We start from the raw sequence: 13,387 nt of genomic DNA on the forward strand, positions 1-13,387 counted from the left end.
CTCTGATTTTCTTTCCTGTGTTCTCCTTTATCCCTCAGTTTCTCTCTCTTTTTAAAAACCTCACACGAGGACATGCTTACTAATTTTAGAGAGTAAAGAAAGGAGGGAAAGAGGGAGAGAAACACTGATGTGAGACAGCAACTTTGACTCGCTGACTCTTGTACATACCCAGACCAGAGCGAACCCATAACCTAGCTAGACGTGTGTCCTGATCAGGAATCGAACCCACAACCCTTCAGTTTACAGGACAACACTCCAACCAAGCCACGCTGGCCAGGCTTTTTTTTTTTTTTTCAGTCCTCATGTAACAGGGTGGGGGGAGGCCATCCCCAAATCCCCTATAGCCCATGGTTTTGGAGATGAGGAAAGGAGATAATACAGCTTTTAAGGTATTCTGCATATCTATGGCAGGCTGGTAGCTAGGGACTTCAAAAGGGCTGATGATACTGTTCAAGATACTTTGCATATCAATGACAAGGGGACAGCTGAGCCTTTCCTGGAGGAGAGAGCGAGCCAGAAGGAAGGGGGCTGTGCTGTTGGAAAGGATGAAGGGCTCTGCCATCCGCCATTAAGTCTGATGTGAATGAAAGGCCATGTGGTTTGAAAGGATGTAGCAGGGCACCAGCCGTGATGAGGCAGCACAATGGAAGGAGCATGTTAGAGGAGCCTGATGGAGCAGCAGGCTGTAGCAGCCATGAGAGAAGCAGCAGCTATGTAGTTTGTAGTCAGGATTCAGCCATGCAGCCTGGGCTAGTAGGAAAGCAGGCCTGCTGCTGCTTTGATCTGTCCACTCCAGCTGACTCTGAAGCCACCAAGGGCTCCATCGGGACTCTTGGAACTCGGGACATAAGGAAAGGACACTCTTTTAGGACTTGTGCCTTTCCTGGACTTCAGCATGATCCAGTGTAACAAGGCACATGTCTTCCTGGACTGCTACACAGAGGCTGAAGACAAAGTATCCCAGATCCTAAAGGAGAAAGCTGACAGATAAGGGATGGGGAACTACTGGTTTTGGTTTATAGCCTTTTCCCCAAAAGCAAGGGAAGTGCTGGGTGTTGGGAGAGAACAGAGTTCTGAGCTGAAGTGCTCTCAGCCCTCCCCCAAGGTTGGAATATTGTAAATAAAGACCTGTTTTTCTCAACACTAATTGTTGGGTCTCACACCAAGGCGCAATGTGAATGAGACCCCCTTTCCTTGGTACCACTCACCAGACGATGTATTTACTGATTCCAGAAAAAGGAGGGGAATGGGGGCAGGGGGAAGAGAGGAAGAGAGGGAGAGAGGGAGAGAGAGAGGGAGGGAGGGAGGGAGGGAGGGAGAGAGGGAGGGAGGGAGGGAGAGAGAGGTGTGGAGAGAGAGAGAGAGAGAGAGAGAGAGAGAGAGAGAGAGAGAGAGAGAGAGAGAGAGAGAGAGAGACAGGCAGACATCAATCAGCTGCCTCCCGTAGGCACCCAGACAGGGGACTGAACCCACAAACTAGGCATGTGCCCTGCTCAGGAATTGAACCCATGAGCTTTTGGTTTATGGGACGATGCTCTAACCAACTGAGCCACACTGGCCAGGGCCATAACTTTTACTTCTTAGAGAAATTTTTATGACTGGTGTAAGAAGGACATTTCAGTGAGTTCCCTAATAGGTAACTTGCCTTATATAAATTTCATTTCCAACTTATATAAATAAAGACAGACAGAAAATTTGTTTAATTTTTTAATAAATCATAAAATTTAAATATTCAAATAAAAAGAAACAAAAATAGATATTTAAGCCAGCACTAATTCTGTTTCTATTCTCCCTCTGGGTATTAGAGGCTTGACTTACCTGGGACTAGAGTAATACAGTTACGACGCTGGTATAATAATGAACAAGTGAAAATGGGCAATGGCTTGATAAAATTTACTTTCAAATTGGGAAGCAGAGATCATTAGTAGCTCACATGAGCCCACTGCAGAGACCCTGCAAGGTCTTGTCTGTAGAAAAGTACTTCTTAATGTTCTCACCACACTTTCTTCTTCACGGCTTAGCACTCCCTGGCATTTAGATCCTTTTGCTCACTGAAGCTCACTTCAGTCTGTCAAAACATCAAGGGGAAAATCCCCAAACTGAATAGATGAATAAACACTTTTAATGTGAACAATCATATTCAGATCATCTTCTTTTGAAAAAATACTAGTCAGTGGGTTTTTTATCCTTAAGTAATTCAAATATTGTTATTTTTTCTGCCTGTACTAAAATGGCACTTTTCATTTTATTGACATTAGCCAGTTATTTGCTACCTGCTTCCATTTTTTGCTGATCACATTGGTACCCTGTTTCTCTATTTGATTGAGCCTTATATCTTCCATTCCGTAATATTTGGTCTTTGATAAACTTTATCTCATTTTGTGAACAAGTCTGCTATTAATCAATGAAAATCACAGAAGGAGAAAGGAAGCAGTGAGCACCAGCAGGACCTCACTTCAATATTCATGATTTTTATAAGAAAAACATTCATTTTTATTGTGCAATCTAACACCATTATTGTATGATATCATGTATTTTAGCATACCCAAATGGGTCGACATTCAATATAGACAGCAAGCTAGCTTTTAAGAAATAAAGTGTAGTGCACAAATACTTTCAGCTGGCAGAATCCCAGCAGTGTGGTAATAAAGTGCAGCAAAAAACTCATTATACTGAATAAGAATCCAGTAACTCCTGAATATTTTTGGTAGAATTTAGGAAAAGCGACTGCAGTCAAATCGGTCATCTTAACACGTTTTCAGACTGGCTGCCAGGGACCACAGTGAAATATGAGATCTGAAGTCAATGAAAAACACTGGTCTGGAAAGGGATCAGTGTTTCCAAAAATGTGAAATTATCCTGCACAGGTGCTTAGTATGCCATGATCTGACAGGTTTACAGTAGTAAAACAACAGCGAAGGTAAATGGCAACATTATTTATGCCTTTAATGTGTAAAGAACACAGATTTAAAAATCGGCATCTACAAATTCTATGGCAGCTCCTGAGACAAATTATTCTATGCCCTACATTCATTCCATGCCAATGATGACCAGTCTAAATGGTAACACGTAAGAGTAAAAAACAGTGATCTACTGTATGTGAGTCAGAAAGCACTGAGAAAGTGACAAAATTGTATGTTATTAAATGACAAAACATTTTTCGAAGCTTTATTTAAAAATCTCTCACTGTTCATTATCAAAGTTACAAGATTGTTTGCATACCAATAGACAGACTGTAAACATAGGAAATTTTCATTAAGGAAAGATGGGTTTACTGTAATTTGATCTTTTACAAAAATTGCTGCAAGTTATTGATAACAGAATTTCTCTTTTACTTTCTTAAGTCTAATTCTCTTGAAAATTAAACCAATGTTTCCACTCCCTCGAGCTAAAGTTCAACCATGGTCACCTTAGGAAATACCCCTGTTTATTTGCTAATCAGAGATACACATTGAGTGGCACACATTTCCATTTTCTTCTTAGGCCAGAGGTTTCGGCTTCATTATATTTTACAAGAAAACAGAAGACTTGCAGCGGTCCTGTAAAGCCTTTCATGTCGCAGCTGAGGTTTAATGACGGCAGCGGAGGAAAGCAGTGGTGATGCAAAGTAAGACCAGCCCAGCGCCCTTATCAGACAGGGAATCTTTTTCCTGTTCGGCTCACAGCGCTGCTTCTGGTCAGGTTGCCTCCACCAAACCTGGTTGAAGCAGAAGGGTGACATGCTCCGGTAAATCCTGGTTAAGGGTGATTCCGTTCAAGCCAATAGTGGACCCTTCAATCTGCTGGCTGTGGGATGACACTGATATGAAGAAAATTATCCGGGTAGCTCAGATGTTCACTCAGCCACTGGAGAGGTGTTTCCAGCATTGGCTCAATTCCATGAATCAACACTTGATACTTTTTTTCCCCATCTATTCCAAGAAAGAAATCCAATAATAATCAATATGACTCAAAACAGTTAAAGAAAAAATAATCTGCCTTTTGAGAATTAGGTTTTACAGCTTCAACAGGTTAAACCTGGTCTGTCTCCTAAGCAGGAAATGTGGACATGGAGAAAGTTCAAATGTTGCAATATGTATCACCCAAAACAGAAACCTGAGGGTTACAATGAATTCTGATAAAAATTCTGTTGCTATATGTGAAAGTATTCATTCTTTCTTAATTACTGTGCTTTACCAAAGACTGACGTTAATGAAACTATAGTCGAGAAAACAGCCCATTGTACCCACTGACCAAAATTTATTTTAGTTATACATTAAAAACTGTACTATATGGCAAGTTAAAATGAAGGATATTATGAAGTAGGTCAATACATATATAAAAAAAATAAAATAGATATGTGAGTAGAAATCATCAATAAGATCTGTGTTTACGAAAATTTTAATAAAACAGATCGGAGCTGTAGGCTAATTTTCAGTCAAGTTGTTTAAATATCAAAAAGTTTTTGAGATATTATTGAGTAAGAGTTACAGTTTTAATGAGAAGGAACTGAGAGTGTGACTCAGGGATTTGTTTTAGAGTCATGAAACCTGATTGATTTTTGTTAACACCCATTGGCTAATTCACCTCTTCTTTTAGATTCAAATTTTATTACAAATTAAATTTAAGGTCAATTTTACGTCTTTTATGATTTGGTATAACATGCTGACAATCTTTAACGTAAACAGAAGCACCTTGGAAAACAAAGAAAGCAAAACCAAACTCCTCTTTTGGGGAAAAAAAGAAAGAACCTTCAAGGCACTTTGTGTCACTTCTTTAGCACAATTCTTGGTTTGTCTCTTTTAGTCTCTTCAAAATACAACGTCTAAACCTCTCAGCTTCCTGGAGACAGAAGACATGAAGGAAACAGGGAATTCATGGAACTATACGAGAGGGAAAAGCCCTACTCCCCGCCCCTACCCCCACTTTTGCTGTTCAAAATGACTGCTGCATCCCGAGTGCTCTCACGTCTGGGCAAAATGGGCAGATGATGCATGGCGATAGCACCTGGAGAAAGAGCCCCTTTTAAAGAAATATTTAAACTTCCTCATTGAGGCAGTGCAGTCCTGGGAAGTGACAGTCAACAGACTGACAAGAAGAGAGGACACAAAAAACACTACAGAAAAGTCCTAAAAGAATGCAAAAAATAAAAACTTAATATACTATCAATCCCCAAAACAGCAAAATAAAAGTTCCAAACAAACCTCTGACTTCCTGTCATAGTTTAAAACCATTTTGGTAAAAAGACATCACCTCACAATACTAGTAACCTAAAAAATGCCTTCACTGTTTTGCCTGCCAATCTTTGCTGCATCTATGCATGTGATCAGGGTTAATACAATGGCTGGCTTCCATAATGATGAGTATCAACTATAAATAAAAGATTAAACCATCTACAGAATGCTAGAGAAAGCATGGTTTAGTACTTTGAGAAGATTTTAAAATGTTGCTATTCAAACAGATAAACTCTCCTCTATCTGGAATGATTCATTCTTTGTAAATTCTAGATTGCCAAATTTTACTGTATTAAATCTTTCTTAGAATATTTGAAAACATTTCCGGTGTAGTTCTCTTTATAATCTTATTACATATTTCTTCGAAATATTTTAATATTCTCAGAATCTTCCTCCTACTTAGCACTGAGTCAAAAATGAAAGAACAGTGGTGTAAGAGTAAAAGTTCCTTATCTGTAAAGTTTTTCCTTAAGCCAGAATCACTTTTGGATATTCTGAAACTAAGTAAAAGAAACAAAGTCACGACTTAGTATCCAATATACTGTACCTAAAGTATTTAAACCCGGGAGGAAATATTATATGGCACACTCATGCACAGTGTGTTTGAAAAGCAAAAGACCAAACCTGTTACACAAAAGGCTATTTGGAGTTTAAACTGTACAACAGAAGTTGGAGAACATAAGAACGATACAAATATTCTGTATAACAAACCCAAGAAATCACATTTTCTATCACAAACTTGAATAGACAACACTGACTCTCTGCTTTAATTGGGGCCACTTTAAATCTATAACATAGAAGTGTCACCAACTAAATTTAGTCGACAAAGAAAGTGGATCTAGGACTGTCATATCCCTCAGCGCAACTGTTTAAAACTGTTTAAAATTTTAAACATTTGTCCAAATATTTCACCTGTGTATATCAATCTTTCTTGTTTTCTGACTTCCTCCAATAACACACAATCACCAGAAGGACACTCAGAATGGTGCAGCAATTCCCTAGGTAACAGTCACTACAGTTTCTCCCTTATTTATTACTGTTTCTCTGGTGCCTAGCAGAGTGCCCGTCACTTAGTAATTAGTAAGTGTTTTCAGGGCTTGTGTAACTTTGCTCCTGGTAAAATACACTGCCAAAATCAATTTTTTTGAGAACAGCTTTTGATTATGTAGAAAAGCCCTACTATAAAAACTGCTTTGGTTATTAAAATAACACAAAATCCAAATGTTTCCAGATAAGCCAGGTATATATGCGATCACCTAAATTCATACTACCATAAATAACAAAGCAGGACTGTACCATTGGGGCAGGGATAACTTCCCCTCACCTCTTCAGTTCTTCTGGCTGGCTGAGTAACTCAAACACCATACAGGAGAAAATAAAAAATTTAATACGTAAACAAGGGGGATTCATATAAGCATGAAAACTCCAAAAACAGTGAGGTAACATTGGGTATATATAACATTTATGGATCAAGGAGAAAAGGAGGGACAGTATTACATTTCAGAAGTGAGGAGGGGTGATTTATAGGTAGTTGAAAAAGCACATGGCAGCCAATTCTCGTCGGGCAACTCAGAAACAATGGGACACAATGCAGGGTGGGGGCAGGGGTGGGGTGGGGGTATCTAATCTAACTTGCTTGGTCTTTGTGACTAATGTTAGGGTGTAAATTCTCAAGGTGATTAAGTCAAGGCTCCATTCCTAAAGCAGGAATCTAAGAAAAAGGGGAAGTAAAAACTCTCCCTGAGTTTGTTGGGCTTTAAATGACTTCAGTTTGACATGATCTGCATGCCAGGGTGGCACATTTTGGGGATGCTCACTCCCTACCTCCACAATACATTCTGGCAGTGTCAGAAAGGACAAAATGGAGCAGTGCAAAATTAGCAGATGCTTCCTTTGTTCCTAACAGTAGAAAGGAAACACTTGATGGGTATTGCTAAAGTAAATCATGTTTTTGGTAAATATGTCTTTGTGTTTCAAAATGTGAGTTTAGAATTTAACACTTGGGAATAAGAAATATGTCACTACAAAGCAAATGACTCAGGAGAAAAATGTTGCTCCACACTTCACCCACTCAAGATTTTTTTTTAGAAGTTAGTTCAATGGTTTAAAGTAGGCAAGCGCTGAGACAGTAAGTGATCTAGTTCTATATGAAATTTGTACAGGGCACTTTTGGGGGTACCTTTGACTTTGATATGACTTCAAACTTATAGAAATGTTGCAAGAATAGTATGTATAAGGAATCTGCCTTCACCCATCTATAGTTTACATTTTGCCTCATTTATTTTTATTGTTCTGAATTATTTTCTGAATCATTTGAGAGTAAAGTAGAAACATTAAGCCCTTTACAACTAAATATTTTAGTGTGTATCTTCTATTATCAGAATAAAAATATGAATTTTTATTTTTAATCCTTACCCAAGGATATGCTTATGTTACCACTGGTATTTAACTAATTATTAATAAGGAAAGTTGAGCAAAGGGGCTTAGACATTGAGCTTAATAAACTGGGGAGCATAAGCCTACTTGTGTAGCCAGGAAGTTACAGCTTCACACCCCGGGGGATTACAGGATTGCTCTGCCAAGGGGATTAACACCCCCCCCCCCACCTCCAGTACTGGATTGTTGGAAGGTGCAGGGGAGAAGATGACCAAAAAGGCCTGTCAGTCGAACTAGGGGGTGTAAACCCATCCAAAGCCCAGGGAAACTTGGGAAGTTCATTGGCCAATTTGAAAAAGCTTCTGGTCTTTCATAAACCCAAGCTAATATATAATCCCAGGAATACAAAGAAGTTTGTTCTCATTCTCGCTCTTGTTCTCTCTCTCTCCCTCTCCCAGGCGACCCACATGCACCCCATGCACTCACGTGTAGTCTCTCCATAGCCATGTGGCCTTAGGCAGCCATTTGCCTGATGGCCATGCGGACTCCACAGACAGGCTCCAGGAGGGAGCCTGAATACTGCAGCGCAGCAATGGGCTGCACCTGGAAACGCACGCTAAACTGGCCCGATGCAGGACTGGACTATACTTCAATACGGGGCAGTGGCCTTCATTCTGGTCCTACTGAAAACAAGACTGGACCTTTTCCATGGTGAGATGGACAGAGATGGGACATTGAGAATTCAGGAAGGGAACCCCCTAATTTTACATCATCAATAAAGTTTACCATGGAACCCCATCCTTCCATGTGGGTCTCAGGAGATTCTTTTCCCCATGAAACCACAAGAACTCGTTTTCCACCAATAACACTTAAAGAGAGGAAGGGAGGGAGGGGGAGAGAGAGAAACGTCGACGTAAGGGAGAAACACTTCAGTTGCCTCCTGTATGCACTCCGACAGGGATCAAACCGGTAACCTAGGTATGTGGTCTGACTGGTATCAAAGCTGCAACTTTTAGGTGTACGGGATGATGTTCCAACCAAGCAACCTGGCCAGGGCAAAATTTAAAAAATTAACATTGATATTGAAGTGACCAAAGTTGTGCCACCCTAAAACTGCCCTTTTGGGATACTGATTTTAAGCTAGTTATTAAGAAACAAGACTCAGAATGTTTGGCCCTCCCCTTTCCAGCCCAAGAGATTCAGATGGAAAGACTTGCTCCAGGAAAGAAATCTTAGTATAGTCACCTGAGCCTAATTTAATTTAAGTATGAGAGACAGGAACCTCTAAGCAGAGACCACCCTTCACCCTGTGGCCATATTATTTTCTGAGTTGCCTAGCAGAAATGTATTTGGCCCTCTCTAGCTATCGGTAAATTGCCCATTTTCATTTTTAAAATCTAAGACCACTGTTCCCCTTTTTTCTTTTGTCCAAAATGACATATATACACAAATATTCCTTGCTGTCTTTGGAATTTTCATGCTTACATGAATTTACCATGTGCATGTATTAAATTTTGATTCTCCTGTTTATTTGCTGTATGTAGTTTGAATAAGCCCAGTTAGAATAACTTTCTAAGGTGAGAAGAAAAGTATTTTTTGTAGCTCCTACAATGTAATAAGTACTATTATGTAATAATTTCAATTTTTTTTCAATGATCCCAATTATTTTTACTCCAGGATGGAATCTAGTCCAGAAACCATACACTGCATTTAATTTTAATTTCTTTGTACTCTGGACATTTCTTAGTCATTCTTAACCTTGATAATTTTGAAAAGTACATATAATTATTTTATGGAATGTCCACATCACAAGTTTTAAAATTAATTATTTTAATTCAACTTGTAAATATAAAAATAGTCCTTCATAAGTCCTTTGGGTATCTGATTTAAGGAAAAGGGCAGAAACAAATATCAAAGAAATATATTTTCTTTAGGTAGACATGGAATTCAATTCACTTAAAAAGATCATATATCAATACTGAGGCTATCACAATAAAATTTCATTTCTTATATGTATCTCACTAATAAGTCCAAGTATTATTAAATAAAATAGAAATGTATTATAATTTTGTATTATCACCAGTAGCCTAATAAAAACAAATGCAATTCTGAAATAGCACCTACTTTAAAGTATTTTTAGAGTTGTGGGACAGTTCAAGAAAAATATGCTCAGAAAGATTTTGGCCATATAATTAGAATGGTTAAAATTACACATAAAAGAAAAAAAAGAAAATTCACCCCCATACACATACAATGACTATAATAATATAAATGAGACATGAAGGAGAAAGGGCCAGTTATGCACTGAGAGTTAACTAGGTGCTATTGAAAGACAGATGATTTGGAATGGAAGGCAGGCAACTTGAATTCCAATTCTGGTAACAAAGTGCTCTGGGCAGGCCTCATCTCTCTTTGAGGGTTTTTCCTTATATATAAAATGAAGGTACCTGTATAGATCCATGTTTTACAAATCTGGCTGATGACCAGAATAATTAGGAAAAATTTAGAAAATAAGTAAGTTGGACCCCTCTCCACATCTTCTGAATCAATTTCTGGTGTTGTTTGTTTTTAAATGGCCCCTTGAATAAATTTTATGATAATATGGATGCAGAATTATTCTTCAAACAAAATATTAGCAGAAACCCAACGTATAACACAGGTGCAGGTGGGGCAGCTTGGGCTGCTGTGCGACTGAGCCTGTTCCCCATGTCCTGATGCTCACTGACTTACAACCTATGGTAGTTTCTGATATAACTCCATGAGTCAGTTTGTAAACCACTAGTCTAGATAGAGGATCACTAACATGTCATCCAGTGCTAGTATATGAGTTTTTTATGCCTAGACAGCAACATATTTCTTTTAGAATTCAAAGCAGCGTTCAATAGTTTCTAATGAATACGCAAATCACTTAAACTTCTGATCTGCTTCCTCCTCTAACAGTGTGGATAAAGAATTCTAATCTTCAGAGTTGCATGGAGGATTAAATGGGATATCCAAGTAAGGAACTAAGCACAGGGTTTGGATATAGTAGGTATTGAAAAAAGTGAGTGACTCTCTTCCTCATTCCTCCCTCCTGCTCACTCCCTAAAAAAACAAGTGTCAAATATATTACTAATAGTTAAGTGAAGACAGAAGATCAGTTTTTAAAAGGTCAGGGTTTAGTAAACAAAAAGTAAACCTTCATGGTAATTCTCCTCCTGAACACAAAGTTATAAGAATACTAGTTTTACTACTAACATGCAAAAGGCTGTGAGAATTTGGCCTCATGTTAATATACTCATACACTCTGCATATTACTATGCACCGTGGCACATGAATTTTATGAATGTGTTAAGAAAAAAAATGGCAATAGCAAAAATCCAAAGACTCAATCTTTATACAAACAACAAAATGAATGACATTTTCAAAGATCCCTTAAGCACTGTAAACCCTCTGGATTAAGCTAGCAGTGCTCTCAACACATATATATATTCAGTAGAGCACACCATGACAAGTCAAATGAGCCCTACTGTACTATGATTATGTTGCTTAATAGGTCTTAGGTAAGGTTCCTTTTTTTTTTTATTTTAATGAAAAAAAAACTTTCTAGGGGAAGAGGTGGTAATGACCTCCAAAATCTTTGTTTATTATACATTTCAAAAATATCATTATTTATTAGTTGAGAACTCACAGTATATGATGAATCTTTTAGAGATTTCTATTAGCAATGGCTCAGCCTTCCCCAGCCCAATCTAAATTTTAATCCTTATTTTAAAGCTCCTTTTCACCAAGTAATATGACCTAAATGTCTTTAAAAACAGGTCACTTGAGATTCTAGAGAGATGCATAAGTTTCATTCTTACTACTACTAAGTATACTAAATATGTGAAATCTCTATCTAAAGGAAGCTAAAGAAATGGCTGGTATATGTTCATGGGAAAATGCTTTTAATCAGAAAACTCCAGTTTAAATAAATAACTTTCTTTTTGAGTTCACACTCATAAATATGCAATAATAGCAATCTTAAGGACAAAAACTGTACTATTGTTTTTAGCTTTGTGGCTTCACATTTACATTTTATATTATTCAGCATAAAATGACTTGATTTGCTCTTTTGGAATGTGTAATGCTGAAGGTAAAACTTCTAAATAACACCAAATACTTCTAAAAAAGTTTTAAACAAATAAAGAGACATGCCTTTTGGTTACCACTGGTCTGAACAATTTTGTTCTGTCTGACAAATTCTTTAACCTCTGATATGTTCATTAGTAAAACGCCAACTAATTGAATCCATCGACATGAAAAACCACAGGCTGAAATCTGAAGTGCATACATCATGTTGAAGGATTTTGACTCAGCCTCAGCGGTAATAGTCAATGAGGTCAGGTCAAAGAGGGTTAAACCAAGCCAGGATATAGCCAAAGGAATACATCAAACGCTGATTTTAAAAGGGCAATTAATCTTAGACAGAAATGCTTCCTGGGGAATGAGATCTCAATCTTAAGAGCACACTACATGATGTAGCAGTAAAAATGAACATATACAAGCTTACAGAGCTTTTATCCTATGATCACAAACAGAAGGGGAGTGCTGTTTATCAGAGAAATACAAACCCATTTAAAAATACTTACATTAACTTCTTCCGGATCTATACTCACTTACCAGTAAGGTCTTAATGAACATATAATATCACAGTTAATATATGCCATATATCTCTTTTGGTGCATAAATTTTATATATTTTTTATTATTTCTACCTGTAATATTCCCAAGGCCTTGACTCTTAACATTTTATACAAGACTTTTACAACATGGCAATGTTAATTCTTTGACTTTTGCTTATAATCTCTATATTTCTTAATGAGAACATAAACTAAAATTTAAACTAAAAAACAATCCCATATAATTAACTTATAATTATAGATAGAATACTGTATTAAATTAAGTGATTTTAAGACCATTTAAATAAACTAAAAGCATCCTGATAAATTAAAAATGTGGTTAAAAGTTAGAAATTAAAACTTGAAGTTCATTTACTGCCCTTTCCACCAATACAACTTTGAAAATACAGGTTCAAATGTTTTGATCTGCTTTCACGAAGTGACCCAGTAATTCTAGTTGGGTATAATAGAGCCCATTAATATTTGCCAAGTATGAATAGCAGAATAGTTTCATTTAAAGTATAGGTGATAATTACACTGTTCATATATGGCCAGACTGAGGTCACATGGGACTTATTTTAATGAAGAGATGACTAGCTTTTAATCACCTGCATGTGTTACTATTTTGCTAGGGGAATTTTTTTTCTAGTACTAAAGGTGAAATATTAATTGTACAAGTGTCTGTTACTGCTTTTAAAAAGTCTTGTTAATTCATCTAACTTCTTGAGATTTAGGTAAAGAACAGTAATTGAAGGAAATCAGAGGCATCTTTTGACAGGTCCAGTAATTTCATCTTCATTAATGGAGAATAAAAAAAAAAACCACTTTATTATTTCTTTGATTTCAGAAGACATATGTCAATGGATTAATTCATTAACAGATTCTGGATCACCAATATTAGTAGATGTTACCCATGTGTTGGGACAAAGCACAGAGGTGAAGGGAAAATAAAGCAATCAAGGCAAAGAATTTGATTAACTTTAAATTTTAGAATTTGGTGGCATATGACAAATTCAAGAAAAGAAAATATAATTATTGAGTTAAAATGGAGCCTAACCAATTGCTTTTGTCCAAACTTAAGTACAGAAGATCTTCACTCCTGAGGGCTACATTTGAAGAAGGTTTTGAATTCCCACTGTGAATAACTATTACCATTTTT

At 37.2% G+C, this 13,387-nt stretch overlaps 1 protein-coding gene across 2 annotated transcripts in view; it reads right to left on the reverse strand.

The window, feature by feature from the left end:
* The window catches only part of ATG5 (autophagy related 5), a 155,727-nt gene that overhangs the window by 31,358 nt on the left and 110,982 nt on the right, over nucleotides 1–13,387 (reverse strand). The window contains exon 8 of one of the 2 annotated variants that reach the window (XM_090279712.1): nucleotides 1,694–3,911. The exons of the other annotated variant lie outside the window; for it this stretch is intronic. Coding sequence (XP_090135838.1) covers nucleotides 3,775–3,911 — 137 coding nt within the window. The 3' untranslated portion in view covers nucleotides 1,694–3,774. Of the gene's footprint in view, nucleotides 1–1,693; nucleotides 3,912–13,387 lie in introns of those variants that run through there. 2 annotated transcript variants of the gene reach the window in all.

This window comes from Furipterus horrens, unplaced genomic scaffold (genome assembly GCF_987537825.1).
Source record: "Furipterus horrens unplaced genomic scaffold, mFurHor1.1.pri manual_scaffold_6, whole genome shotgun sequence".
NCBI classification, from domain to species: Eukaryota; Metazoa; Chordata; class Mammalia; order Chiroptera; family Furipteridae; genus Furipterus; species Furipterus horrens.